Source organism: Symsagittifera roscoffensis, chromosome 1, assembly GCF_963678635.1.
Source record: "Symsagittifera roscoffensis chromosome 1, txSymRosc1.1, whole genome shotgun sequence".
NCBI classification, from domain to species: domain Eukaryota; kingdom Metazoa; phylum Xenacoelomorpha; order Acoela; family Convolutidae; genus Symsagittifera; species Symsagittifera roscoffensis.
Genome location: NC_087062.1, coordinates 44,278,279 through 44,293,322, shown reverse-complemented (window position 1 = coordinate 44,293,322; position 15,044 = coordinate 44,278,279). Strand labels below are relative to the sequence as shown.

The 15,044-nt window shown below is 35.5% G+C and overlaps 2 protein-coding genes across 3 annotated transcripts in view; both read left to right on the top strand.

The window, feature by feature from the left end:
- The window catches only part of LOC134856766 (nucleoporin SEH1-like), a 142,547-nt gene extending 137,945 nt beyond the window's left edge, over nt 1–4,602 (top strand). For both annotated transcript variants that reach the window (XM_063873036.1, XM_063873037.1), the window contains exon 3: nt 3,336–4,602. In XM_063873036.1, coding sequence (XP_063729106.1) covers nt 3,336–4,142 — 807 coding nt within the window. In that variant the 3' untranslated portion in view covers nt 4,143–4,602. The remainder of the gene's footprint in view (nt 1–3,335) is intronic.
- LOC134844937 (spermatogenesis-defective protein 39 homolog) overlaps nt 1–15,044 on the top strand; it is a 350,820-nt gene that overhangs the window by 320,430 nt on the left and 15,346 nt on the right. Inside the window, exon 2 of the mRNA XM_063861765.1 lies at nt 11,078–11,202. Within this exon, the coding sequence (XP_063717835.1) occupies nt 11,106–11,202 (97 nt within the window). The 5' untranslated portion in view covers nt 11,078–11,105. The remainder of the gene's footprint in view (nt 1–11,077; nt 11,203–15,044) is intronic.

The window sequence follows — 15,044 nt, the reverse complement described above, 5'->3', positions numbered from 1 at the left end:
CACTGTTGTTTCTTCACCTGCCTCTTTACATAATCAATTGATTACTCAGTTCGCTAACAGGAGTCCTTTTTAGTATCACGCTTATCAGTGCTATTTTAGTGTAAATAAATTACACTGGATTTTCGAGAAACAACACCGTTGCTTCTTTGCCTCTACCTTTACATTATCATTTGATAATTTGGTTCGCTAACAAGAATCCTTTTTAGCTTCACGCCTATCACGGCTGAGTTAGCGTGTATAGAAAACAGTGCATATTCTAGAAATAACATTGTGGTTTCTTCACCTGTCCTTTTGCATTATTGATTGGTTACTGAGGTCGCTAACAAGAGTCTTTTTAGAACCATGCTCATCAGGTCTAGATTAACATAAAAAGAATACATTGGATAATCGAGAAACAACACCTTTGCTTCTTTGCCTCTAATTTTACATTATCATTTGATAATTTAGTTCGCTAGCAAGAGTTCCTTTTATCTTCATGCTTATCAGGGCTAAGTTAGCAAAAATAATATACAGTGCATATTCGAGAAATAACACTGTTGTTTCTTCTTCTGCCTTTTTGCGTTTTCGATTGATTATTTAGTTCGCTAACTAGAGTCCTTTTTAGCATCATGCTTATCAGGGCTAAGTTAGCGTAAATAGTTACAGTGCATATTCGAGAAATAACACTGTTGTTTCTTCACCTGCCTCTAGGTTATCAGTTCATTACTTAGTTCGCTAGCAGGAGTCCTTTTTAGTATCATGCTTATCAGGGCTATTTGAACGTAAATGAATTACACTGGGTTTTCGAAAAACAACATCGTTGCTTCTTTGCCTCTTTCTTTTCCTTATCATTTGATAATTTAGTTCGATAACAAGAGTCCCTTTTAGCTTCATGTATATCAGGGCTAAGTTAGTGTATATAGATTACACTGCTTATTCGAGAAATAACACTGCTGTTTCTTCACCTGCCCTTTTACGATATCAATTCATAACTTATGTCGCTAACAAGAGCCCTTTTTAGGATCATGCTTATCAGGGCTCGATTAACATAACTAGAATACACTGGATGTTCGAGAAACAACACCTTTGCTTCTCTGCCTCTAGCTTTACATTATCATTTGATAATTTAGTTCGCTAGCAAGAGTCCCTTTTATCTTCATGCTTATCAGGGCTAAGTTAGTTTAAATAGTATACAGTGCATTTTCGATAAGAACACTGCTGTTTCTTCACCTGCTTTTTTACGTTATCAATTGATTACTTAATTCGCTAACAAGAGTCTTTTTAGTATCATGCTTATCAGGGCTATTTTAACGTTAATAAATTACACTGGATGTTCGAGAAACAACACCGTTGCTTCTTTGCCTCTAACTTTACATTATCATTTGATAATTTAGTTCGATAACAAGAGTCCCTTTTAGCTTCATGTATATCAGGGCTAAGTTAGTGTATATAGATTACACTGCTTATTCGAGAAAAAACACTGCTGTTTCTTCACCTGCTCTTTTACGATATCAATTCATAACTTTGGTCGCTAACAAGAGCCTATTTAGGATCATGCTTATCAGGGCTCGATTAACATAACTAGAAAACACTGGATGTTCGAGAAACAACACCTTTGCTTCTTTGCCTCTAGCTTTACATTATCATTTGATAATTTAGTTCGCTAGCAAGAGTCCCTTTTATCTTCATGCTTATCAGGGCTAAGTTAGTTTAAATAGTATACAGTGCATTTTCGAGAAAGAACACTGCTGTTTCTTCACCTGCTTTTTTACGTTATCAATTGATTACTTAATTCGCTAACAAGAGTCTTTTTAGTATCATGCTTATCAGGGCTATTTTAACGTTAATAAATTACACTGGATGTTCGAGAAACAACACCGTTGCTTCTTTGCCTCTAACCTTACATTATCATTTGATAATTCAGTTCGATAACAAGAGTCCCTTTTAGCTTCATGTATATCAGGGCTAAGTTAGTGTATATAGATTACACTGCTTATTCGAGAAATAACACTGCTGTTTCCTCACCTGCTCTTTTACGATATCAATTCATAACTTTGGTCGCTAACAAGAGCCTATTTAGGATTATGCTTATCAGGGCTCGATTAACATAACTAGAAAACACTGGATGTTCGAGAAACAACACCTTTGCTTCTTTGCCTCTAGCTTTACATTATCATTTGATATTTTAGTTCGCTAGCAAGAGTCCCTTTTATCTTCACGCTTATCAGGGCTAAGTTAGTTTAAATAGTATACAGTGCATTTTCGAGAAAGAACACTGTTGTTTCTTCACCTGCCTTTTTACGTTATCAATTGATTACTTAGTTCGCTAACAAGAGTCTTTTTAGTATCATGCTGATCAGGGATATCTTAACGTAAATAAATTACACTGGATGTTCGAGAAACAACACCGTTGCTTCTTTGCCTCTAACTTTACCTTATCATTTGATAGTTTAGTTCGCCAACAAGAGTCCCTTTTAGCTTCATGCTAACAGGGCTAAGTTAGCGTATATAGATTACAGTGCATGTTCGAGAAATAACAGTGTTGTTTCTTCACTTGCCCTTTCACATTATCGATTTATTACTTAGTTCGCTAACTAGAGTCCCTGTAAGCATCATGCTTATAAGGCCTAATTTAGCGTAAATAGTATACAGTGCATATTCGAGAAGTAACACTGCTTTTTAGTTTCATGCTTATCAGGGCCATTTTAACGTAAATAGATTACACTGGATGTTCGAGAAACAACATCGTTGCTTCTTTGCCTCTACCTTTACATTATTTTTTGATAATTCAGTTCGCTAAGAAGAGTCCCGTTTAGCTTCATGCTCACAGGGCTAAGTTAGCGTAATTAGTATACAGTGCATATTCGGTAAGTATTATTCTTGTTTCTTCACCTGCCGTTTTCTTTATCTCTTTTCTACTAAAATTGCTAACAAGAGTCCCTATTAGCATCATTCTTATCAGGGCTAAATTAGCGTAAATAGATTACAGTGCATGTTCGAGGAATAGCAGCGTTGTTTCTCACCTGCACTTTTTCTTTATCATTTGATTACTTAGTTTGCTAACATAAGTCCCTTTCAGCATCATGCCTATCAGGTCTAAGTTGGCATTAATAGTTTACAGTGCTTATTCGAGAATTAACATTATTGTTTGTTGTGCCCTTCTAAAATATCAATTGATTAGTTAGTTCGCTAACAAGAGTCTCTGTTAACCTCGTGCGCGTCAGGGCTAAGTTAGCGTAAATAGAATACAGTTACCTTTTATCTTTTCGTCGATTCGATTTTTGTCTGTGTTTGCGATTTGCAGCTTGGACCATGATGCGAGATTTGTGTGTTATCAATTCAATTAATTTTTTTAGGCGACCTCACCATGGAATCTTACAGTGTGGGTTCATCATTCGAAAATAAAGCACTTGAAAAGTTGCACTCTTACATCAATATCGTGGAGTACGCCAATCACACTTCCCACTCTTTTGGCAGTTGGTGCTAATGGCGGCACTCTGTCCGAAAAGACTGAGAGATTTGGTCTGTTTGAGCTGATTCATTCGGCCAACCCAGAATCAGGAAAGGAACTGATTTGGCGCAGAATCCAAGACTCCTGTATCGAGATACATGCTCCGACCGCAGTTTACGAAGTAGCTTTTGCTCCTTCTGTTGGAAGAAGGTATCATACATTGGCAGTCGCTACGAATCAAATACGAGTGATTAAGATAGAACTTCCTTTTGCGTCACAGTTTCAAAGCTCAGCTAATGATTCGACAGAATTCAATATAAACGAGGCTGCTGCTTCCAAGTACCAGTTCAGCTCCCAGACGGTCGTAAATTCGGGCAGTGTTTCGGGTAGTTTGACGGCGGATATTTGCTACAGATTGGGATGGAACGCACTCGGTACTATTTTTGCAGCTTCTCAAGGCGACGGAAGCGTGAAATTGTACAAACAGAATCATTTCAACCAGTGGATTTGTTTTTCGAAGCTAGAAGCCAAACCAACTTCGGAATTAACAAGCAGTCGTGTGTCAAGGTCTCTCTTTCCAAATAATGTTCTGAATACGAATAGCACAGAGCCTGTTTTTGGCAATGTAGACCCGAATAAGTCTAGTCAGAAATGTAGCAAGCGGCCGACTAATGTGGCCGATACGAATTGCGGGGTAATGATAGCGGAGTAAATCAAATTAAAACTCGAACTGAACTGTCGTATTTCTTTACCTCGACAACGCTTGTTTGAATTGTCTTTCTTACCAGTTAGCAGAATTAATATTTTTTGTAACTATTTGAAGTACGCAATCATTTCGGTTCTTAGCATCATTCGATGAGGAAAGAAAGAGTTAAGATTGTTTGCATGAGCGCTTGTTTGAATTTTTAAGAGTAATGAACGTAGTAGAACGAAAAGTCTTAAAAGTCTCTAATAACTATAGATGTTCATTCCTACATATTGATGCATTTATGAATGCTCTTAGGTAAATATGCACTTCTTGAGTTCAATTGAAATTCTTCTGCTGAAGCTGACGTCAATAGCTCTCTCCAAATACGAACGTGGAAATGGCGCGAAGAAACGTGAACGATTTCTGATTTCGAAAGGGGAGTTTAATTTTTTAGGTTTCTAGTGGAATAAAAACTTTACCTGTAGATCCAGTTTTCTCAAGTTGGGTTAATGTTATCAAAACAGCGCTAGTCATAAATCGTTCTAGAAATTCAAAGAGATTTAAGGACATCTCCTTTTTCCTTTGAGATTCGAAAGTTGAGATTTTTTCTAGAAAGTCAGTGTTTTCTATGTTTACTTACGTTCATTACTTATTTCCAATCTTCAATTGGCTATGTTTAGGATTGTCGACCAAAAATTGATATAGAAAAAAGTATCAATTGGGATAAAGTAATAAAATTTTGGCATGGATGAAATTAATTTGCCGAGCACTTCTGAGTTTTCACAAACACCCTATTTTTTGTTCCGAGCAACCCTCCTAAAGGGGGTGGGAATGAACTATGTCTTTCGCCATATTTTAGGTACCCCGAGGAAAGCTTGTTTGGGGTCAAGTGTGATATCATATTGGAGGTCGTAATTCAGATTCCAGATTCAAAAAATCAAGACTAGAGATTAGCTGGTCTGATTAGTTTTGATGCTAAATTGGACAAAATTTGATGAACGGCTGGCCTCGCAATTTTATTCTTCCATATTTTTTCGTTATTTTTGCTAATAATACGCATGCGATTAGCAACCGTCATCATATCGGGGTATAGATTTTTTCAGATTTAAAATTTGTTTAACAAAATCAGACGAATCAACAGATATCTTGGCTTATAATAAATTCAAATTTGTTATTTTGTCCGCCATTTTTAGTCTGGAGGTGGCGACTACCCCTGACACGTGAAAGGTCTTAGATCTGAATCTGGCAGGGACCTGCTGTGTTTCAAACGAAGGATATTTCGTTTCAAATAAACTGGTCTTGTTATTGTTTTTCTCCTTTTTTGTCGGCTTATTTGATACATCACGGATATTTTTGCGCGGTAAGCAATTTTCATCTTAACTGAAAGTGTTTTGATTTGTGTCATATAATTTGTAACTCTGATTTTTTTTTCGAAATAATTTTTTGCTCAGTTTTGCTTGGCCCTAACTGTTTTGGCTTACGTTTTAATCGGCTAAGTGATTTGCGTCTTTTGAACGGTAAATAGATAGACGGGAGTTTACCCAACTGTTTTCGACTTAGTTGCCGCTCGATACATATTTCTGAATACTTGTTCAACGCCTTTGAAATTAATTCCTGCTGTGTTGTTTTCAAATTGAACATCATTCTAGGCAGAATTTAGAAATTTTGCAGTTGTTTTTTTTCGAATTCTTTTTCAACTTTTCTTAGTGATTTTCCTTTTATTTTTAGTCTGCTAAGAAGGCTGTGTATGTGTGTGTGTGGTATCCCAATCTTCGCCTCTGTGTTTTTCTCATTTTTCCCTAATTTAGTCGTCCTTAGTTAGTAAAGAAAAGAAAGAAAAGATTTTTTTTTTGTTAATTTTTACTTAAGTGTTTTAATATGATTCTACTTTTTTTGCTATATTTGCAAATAAATGTGCTCATTTGGTGGAATTTTTGCTGCATCGAACGTGCAATATAATGAAATTTGTTCTATTGGCTTTATTGGTTGTTATTGTTTTAAATTGACCATGGTGCAGATGCGAGGGCATAAGACTCGTAATCTATAGGTCGGCAGCTAGATTTCGGCACATAGGAAAAGTTTAATTTCTTAGCCTTCTTGCCGCCTTCTAGTTTGATTCTGCGAAGTGTAGTTTCGTCCATGAGTGGAACTTTGTCCAGATGTTTCAGTTCATTGAGGTAGGAACGTTCTGTGCTAGTTGCACAGCAAACACCCCTTCTGATTTAAACATGAGCGTCTGCTTATGGATAAGTGTTAAATAATGTGTGCAAATTGCTATCTTCACGTGTTTGTCAGAGTTTTTCAATCCCATCAGCTTGCTCATTGAAAATTAAAAAACTAAAGGTTACCTGAGTGTATAACGTTGCACATATGAAGTCATTGTTGTTTTGCTTATTGCGCTTGCGCTTGTTGTTGTGAACTTTTGTCATTGAATTGCGATTTTCAAACTGAAAGCGAAAATAGCTTGTGAATTGTTGTTGAAGTGTTCTTCGGTTGTTTAAAAATTCCATTTTAATTCTTCCAGCAGACTCAAATACCTTTGGCAAATTAAGTTCGCCTAAGCACAAAAATTTACTCAAAAACCAAGATTTTATTTTTGTGCCTAAACTAACTTAATTTGCCAATGAACGAAGTCAACAGATTTATTTGAGTCTTTTTTGAGTGTCGATTAATGTAATGAAGACTTTTATATAGGTCGTGATATTTTTTTGGTTTCTTAGTAAAAGTTTAATATTTGTTCATTTGATTTTTCGCGATCCTAATTGATTTTTCGCGATCTGAGTGTTTGTTATTAAGTTCATTTCGTTTTCATTGTTTAAAAGAAGGTAAATCGCACTATTGAACAGCAATAGTCTAAATTTCCCGGCGGAATAAAAAGTGTACCTCTTGATCCAGTTTTCTCACAATGAGTCAACGTCATCAAAAAAGTGTCAATCATATTTTGTTCTCGAAATTCAAAGATCTTTAAAGCCATGTATTTTTTTCTACTTTCAAATGCAAAAGTTGATGTTTTTCCAAAAAAAGTAGTTTTTTTGTGTATCTTGGTGTTCATCGACTCTTTCCAACTCTCTATTGGCTATGTTATTGTTTTAATTTTCCGCGAAGTTCGAATATTGTTAACTCATAAGATTTTTTTCTTTGTGGTTTGTTTTTTGTTGAAATGACTTAATTTTTTTTGTGCTTATGCAAACCAAATAACACTATCCCTCGCCTAAAGCAAAAATGCGAATGGCGCAAAAAATCGATTTGTTTTTTTTTTAACTTGATTTTGGTTTAAATGTTTTTATTGACTTGATTTTGCTTATATCAATTGATTTTGTTTAAAAAAGATATTGTTTTTGACTTGCAGTGGAATAAAATTTTGCTTAGTTCTTTCAAAGTTTGACAGATGAGTAGAAAAAGATTCAATCGTTACGCTCGCGATTATCAAGCGTTATCAAAACAGATCATTGTCTTTTTCCGGTAATCAACTTGTCTTACATAAGCCAGCTTGCATGCATCGTTTTACAAGTCCACATGTTTCCGTGTAATTCTTGTCCCTTTCTAGATCATAAGTTTTAAACTATTTAGCTTTAAACTATTTTTATCGTATCTTTTCGATTTTTGGTTTATTTTAAAAAATTGTTATCTTACTACTTGAAATGATAATTGGCACATGAGGTAATCACCCCGTAAGATAAGATGGATCTGTTATGAAATGCGTGCTCATCTGTTTGTCACGCAATGTTTTTTCGGCCGGAAAGGTTCATACAACTCCTTGGTCTAATATTGATCTTAATTCTACTCCTCTTATCTGTCCTCAAAAGATTAATGTTGTTCTGACTATTAAAAACTTATCAGAATTATCAATAAGCGTTTAGAGTTAGTTATATAATTTGATTTGTCAGTTTTTAAGTGTTTTTTGTAATCGGGAACTAGGCTTTTTTCCCATTAACAACTTTTCTTACAAATCTTACTTGCTTTTATTACTTGCTGTATTATTGAAGTTTAGAAACTTTAAGGTTCGTTCCTACTTGGCCTAGAGCTAACGTTGTCCTCTTGCACCTTAAGGACAGAGGTTCGAGTTGTTTTTTCATCATATTTGCAATTGGCATTTTGCAGTAAAAATTCAATCGTCGGACTTTGTAGTTCATTGTAGTTGCAAGTGCAAGTGTTGTTCGATGTAGTTTCAGGGGGGACTTTTTCCCTCGTCGTAAGTTTCGTTCTGCTGCTATTTTAATATTTAAATGTCTGGTATCTTTGCCTAAGAGGAAATTCTAGCAAGACTTCAATCTTAAATTTAGGCATACCTAGTTTTTTCATCGGTTACATGACAAAAGATGTACCCCTTACCTTAAGATCCCAAACGAGAAAATACCAGTCAATAAGATACCATTCCAAAAGATACCTCGTTCTAAAATCGCCAACGACATAAATTACTATAAAAAACACGAAGAACCTATAAAAAACACAAAGAACCTGGGAATTGAAAAAAAAAGCGGTTAATTGATCAAAGCAAAAACAAAGCGTCGGTTAAAATCAAAGAAACGGCAAAATTTTTGCTGCAAAAATTTCGAACATAAATGACCATGCTAATCACTTGGCCTTCAAAATGAAACTCAAACTTCAAAACAGCTTAGACTACAATTGAACTTGAAAAGGATTTCCAATTAATCAAAACCAACTTTGCCACGAATGGCCTGACTTCCCAGACAGCTCTAGTCCGTACAAAATTGAAATAGAGTTTTTGCAAAATTTTAAAGCTTTGCAATCATTTTCATTACGAATCACTTGCCATTCTATTTGATAAAAAATATCAATTCTCAATTTTGGTCAACTTTTTATCGCTAGGCGCAATACTCAAAGGGCCGTCAGGCCCCTCCCCCAACCTAGCGTCCCGTAAATAAGAGCGATTGCTCTGGGATCAAATTGGTAGAGACAGCTTTTTCGAATGCGAGTCGTAGTATTGCGTTTCGGCGTTCTCCGGTAGGGTGCAAGGAGACGTCTATAAAAAAGTTGATCAAACAACCTTAAATTAAAACTAAAACAAAATTTTATTGGTTAAATGGGCAAGTGAACGGATATAAGACAACAAGTTAGAGTCTGTGTATGAACTTGTTATCTGTTGAACTTTTTCATTCAGATCACGGTACTTCTTCCGGGATAAGTTGATAGTGCCGCTGGATGCCTTCAAAATGTTGAACTTTTGATTGTAGGAATCCAGTTGAGTTTTTTCGAGAAACGCATATATTGAAAGATGGCTGCCTTGAAACAAAGCGATTACACCTAAAGGCCACCTTTCAGCTGCATTTGTGGTTCGGGCTAGACCACACAGCATTGTGATAATGGTTCCATAGAGGAAAAGGAAAAAGTGTTTTTCGGCCAATCAAATCACCGATAAGCGATTCAAGTACGGTTAGGAATTTGTTATAGGTTGAGCGCGTATTGCTGAGCAGAGCGTAGATGCAAGGTGGATAAAACCCATCAATCTGCATGTGTACAGTGTACAGCTGGTAAAACTGACTGGGGAAAATTTTGAAAGTACCGTCTACAAGCCAGGTTTTGTTGTACAATTTAAGTGCATTGAGGTTCTCAATGTCGCCAAAAATTAATATGCGTTCCGTATCTTGTTTTCCGCTATCAAAAAGACTAAATTGCTTAAAACGATGGGGTATTTCGAAATGACGGTCACCTGTGGCAATAGTGAGCAGGGATGTCAGTTGTTTACTTCTGTTTAAAGTTCGCGTTAGCGCCGACTGGGAGGGCCAAGACAGTTGGGTTGCTTTGTCGTCCTGCACCAATTGCAAACTAGCTGCAATTATCTGGCTGTTTGCTGGATTTAATTGATTCCTAACTCTCCTTCATTTGCTGAACTAGTTGCCGAGTTTCTGAGCGTCCTGCGTTGAGCTCATGACTACGCTCGTTGCTGTGTGAGATCATATCGCTCCCAGAAGTGATTTAAGTTTTCGGGAACTGATTTAAGTTTTTGGGCATTTATAAGATCTCCATTTGCTGCAGTGCCAGTGTGTCGTTGTCTTCGTATCGCGTTTCTTTTGAAATTCATGGCCGTCAAGATTAATCAGTGTTTGGCCTTTTTGTGAGGTTCCCCAAGTGAAAGAATTCATTTTTGACTATTCAATGAGTTAAACAGTGAGATAGTGAATGCAGAGTGTATACATTTTAAATTGACTTGTTCTAATTCAATGCCGTACTAACACTAAATTAAACACATGTGGGCACTATGTTAATCCCAAAAACGAGTCCAGTTTAAAATTAGTTATCTTAAACTTGAATTGTTTTTTAATAGCGCGAACCTAATTGAGATATCATTTCTGTAGATTTTTATGCTTACACTTTAATCATGATTTCTGTTCATAAATCAGGGGATCTTTTTAATTGGCTTGGGATTTTATGGTATGGGCGATTTTTGTACAAGGGATCTTTTGGTACGGTATCTTTTGTCATGGGAGCTTTTGTTATGGTATCTTTTGCCCTGACACCTTTTCATCATTTTTCATTTTTTTTCTACTTGAGTTTTATTTTTGTGTCGTATTGTAAAAGCTTTACATGCAATTAAACAGCCAGATTACAAGAAAATCATTAAACAGTGACCAGCTTCTCTTGATAAGTTTCAAAGAACGTAGTTAGTGAAGATACTTAAATAGGTCGTGCTCATTTCTTTTTGTTTTCACGAAAAAGTCTTAGAATGCCCTCGTAAGTACAGAAGTGCAATCATACATATTGTCTTCCTTTCAGCAAATGAATTTAAAATTATCTTAAAAAGTGCAAATTTGAATAGTGATTTGCTGAAAGGAAGACAATGAATGGCTTAGGTCATTAATGATTTGGTTTGCTTCTCTGCAAGATCTGCTATCTTGCTTTCAGCAGTTGTTTGCTTTTGTTGTGGTGCTAATTTTTGAGTAAAGTTCTAATTATTTTGAAGCCTGCGAGTCTACGCTTTGGAAAGTCGATCGAGTTTCAGATATTTGATTTATGATTGTGTAAAAGATGTTGGAGGACGACGAGTATTGGAATGCCTCAGCAGTGGGCAAAACGGCCACGCTCGACTTTTTCAGTGCCGAGGACGAGGGCGGCGTCGAACAGGGTTGGCATTTCAAAAACGGGGATTAATAATTTGTTTTAACAATTATTTGTGCTCTTTGTCATTCTTTTTGTCCATTATCGATATGGTATCTATCAATGATTTTTAAACTGTATATATTTAAATGCGGGCTTAACTATCTCGCAATGTTTAAGCTTTTCCAACAAGTTTTCCAAATAGTTTTTGCATGTTTAACGAACCATTTTTTTTTTCAGTTAAGCTGTTTAGCATATTGCAATGGTTAAGAGTTTTTTTTGTTTGATTTTCCGTGTTTGAATTCCAGCATATTGCAATGGTTAAGAGTTTTTTTTGTTTGATTTTCCGTGTTTGAATTCAGTGTTTATTTCACCAAGTTTCAAATTAGTAACCAAATAGTGGGATGCTTTCAGAGTTTTCCAGGGGTGGCGAGTTTGGTCTCCAATTATGAATGCCCAAATTCTTTCAGCTTACCAAATATGACGGTTTTAATGATTAAAAAAATTCAAAAAACTTCATTCTAATAAAATGCACAAAATTTCAAATTCCCAACCTTATAGTTGGGTGCTGACAGAGTATTCTCAGTGGTTTAGAATTTTGCTTAGAATTATGACTGATCAAATCCTTGTAGTTTTCAAGAAACATTTCTTATGTGTTTTGGTTATTTTTCAAAAAAAGTTTAAAAAATTGAAATTCTCAACCCTTTAATAGGGTGCTGTGAGGCTTCTCTCAGGAATTGCAAATTTTGCATCTGAATACAAGTAGTCAAATGCTTTTTGCTTCCGAGATGTGGCATTTTTAGGTCATTTAAAAAACGTTCAATGATTTTTTACTGAGGCGTTGTCAGGTTACAAGATCTAAAGTGAGGCGTTGTCTGGTTACTCTCAGGGGTGGCGAGTTTTGCATCCAATAATGGCTGCTCAAATCTTTGTAATTTTCGAGATATCACGATGTTAGTGATTTTTTTTTAGAAAACAGATTTCCAAAAATTGAAATTCCCAACCCTGTAGTTGGGTACTGTGAGGTTACTCTCAGCGGTTGCAAATTGCGCGTCCGAATGCGACTGCTCAAGTGCTTTTGGTTTCCGAGATTTGAATTACTTTTTTTTACACAAGTTTTCACAAAATGCTGCCGGACCTGTCTCAGAATTGATAAATCTTTTCTTTGAATGCGACTGCTTACATCAGTTTACTTAAATAGACTTCACGTTTTTACACAACAATGCTTGTGTTATAGTATGAACTATCTTTTTTTCCAACTCTTTGTCATTCTTTTTGTCCATTATCGATATGATATCTATCAATGATTTTTAAACTGTATATATTTAAATGCGGGCTTAACTATCTCGCAATGTTTAAGCTTTTCCAACAAGTTTTCCAAATAGTTTTTGCATGTTTAACGAACCATTTTTTTTTCAGTTAAGCTGTTTAGCATATTGCAATGGTTAAGAGTTTTTTTTGTTTGATTTTCCGTGTTTGAATTCAGTGTTTATTTCACCAAGTTTCAAATTAGTAACCAAATAGTGGGATGCTTTCAGAGTTTTCCAGGGGTGGCGAGTTTGGCCTCCAATTATGAATGCCCAAATTCTTTCAGCTTACCAAATATGACTGTTTTAATGATTAAAAAAAATTCAAAAAACTTCATTCTAATAAAATGCACAAAATTTCAAATTCCCAACCTTATAGTTGGGTGCTGGCAGAGTATTCTCAGTGGTTTAGAATTTTGCTTAGAATTATGACTGATCAAATCCTTGTAGTTTTCAAGAAACATTTCTTATTTGTTTTGGTTATTTTTCAAAAAAAGTTTAAAAAATTGAAATTCTCAACCCTTTAATAGGGTGCTGTGAGGCTTCTCTCAGGAATTGCAAATTTTGCATCTGAATGCAAGTAGTCAAATGCGTTTTGCTTCCGAGATGTGGCATTTTTAGGTCATTTAAAAAACGTTCAATGATTTTTTACTGAGGCGTTGTCAGGGTACAAGATCTAAAGTGAGGCGTTGTCTGGTTACTCTCAGGGGTGGCGAGTTTTGCATCCAATAATGGCTGCTCAAATCTTTGTAATTTTCGAGATATCACGATGTTAGTGATTTTTTTTTAGAAAACAGATTTCCAAAAATTGAAATTCCCAACCCTGTAGTTGGGTACTGTGAGGTTACTCTCAGCGGTTGCAAATTGCGCGTCCGAATGCGACTGCTCAAGTGCTTTTGGTTTCCGAGATTTGAATTACTTTTTTTTACACAAGTTTTCACAAAATGCTGCCGGACCTGTCTCAGAATTTATAAATCTTTTCTTTGAATGCGACTGCTTACATCAGTTTACTTGATTAGACTTCACGTTTTTACACAACAATGCTTGTGTTATAGTATGAACTATCTTTTTTCCAACTCTTTGTCATTCTTTTTGTCCGTTATCGATATGATATCTATCAATGATTTTTAAACTGTATATATTTAAATGCGGGCTTAACTATCTCGCAATGCTTAAGCTTTTCCAACAAGTTTTCCAAATAGTTTTTGCATGTTTAACGAACCATTTTTTTTTCAGTTAAGCTGTTTAGCATATTGCAATGGTTAAGAGTTTTTTTTGTTTGATTTTCCGTGTTTGAATTCAGTGTTTATTTCACCAAGTTTCAAATTAGTAACCAAATAGTGGGATGCTTTCAGAGTTTTCCAGGGGTGGCGAGTTTGGCCTCCAATTATGAATGCCCAAATTCTTTCAGCTTACCAAATATGACGGTTTTAATGATTAAAAAAAATTCAAAAAACTTCATTCTAATAAAATGCACAAAATTTCAAATTCCCAACCTTATAGTTGGGTGCTGGCAGAGTGTTCTCAGTGGTTTCGAATTTTGCCTAGAATTATGACTGATCAAATCCTTGTAGTTTTCAAGAAACATTTCTTATGTGTGTTGGTTATTTTTCAAAAATAGATTTAAAAAAGTGAAATTCTCAACCCTTTAATAGGGTGCTGTGAGGCTTCTCTCAGGAATTGCAAATTTTGCATCTGAATGCAAGTAGTCAAATGCTTTTTGCTTCCGAGATGTGGCGTTTTTAGGTCATTTAAAAAACTTTCAATGATTTTTTACTGAGGCGTTGTCAGGGTACAAGATCTAAAGTGAGGCGTTGTCTGGTTACTCTCAGGGGTGGCGAGTTTTGCCTCCAATAATGGCTGCTCAAATCATTGTAATTTTCGAGATATCACGATGTTAGTGATTTTTTTTCAGAAAACCGATTTCCAAAAATTGAAATTCCCAACCCTGTAGTTGGGTACTGTGAGGTTACTCTCAGCGGTTGCAAATTGCGCGTCCGAATGCGACTGCTCAAGTGCTTTTGGTTTCCGAGATTTGAATTTCTTTTTTTTACACAAGTTTTCACAAAATGCTGCCGGACCTGTCTCAGAATTTATAAATCTTTTCTTTAAATGCGACTGCTTACATCAGTTTACTTAATTAGACTTCACGTTTTTACTCAACAATGCTTGTGCTATAGTATGAACTATCTTTTTTTCCAACCTAAATCGCAAATATTGCTGCAATCAAATGTGTTCATTTTGAAAATGTTCATTTGGATCAATAACCAGCTATTAAGTACAGCAAATGCTAAGGATATTAACACCAACTATTATTGTTTCGACTTTTGTAACGAAAGTAGTTGAATATTTGTGCTTGGGGTAGTTATTTTTTCAGACAAATTTCGACTTTTTAACTGGCCGTTTTTGACGGAATTTTTTTGTATCATTCAAAACGTATTGTTGTCTTGAGCTTAAGCTTGGAAAGATATTTCACCTGTAATCCTTTTTTGTAACGCCTGGCGGGTTTAAAAATTGCTAATTTGGGACAGTGAACGCGCGATATTTTACGCGCTAATAACGC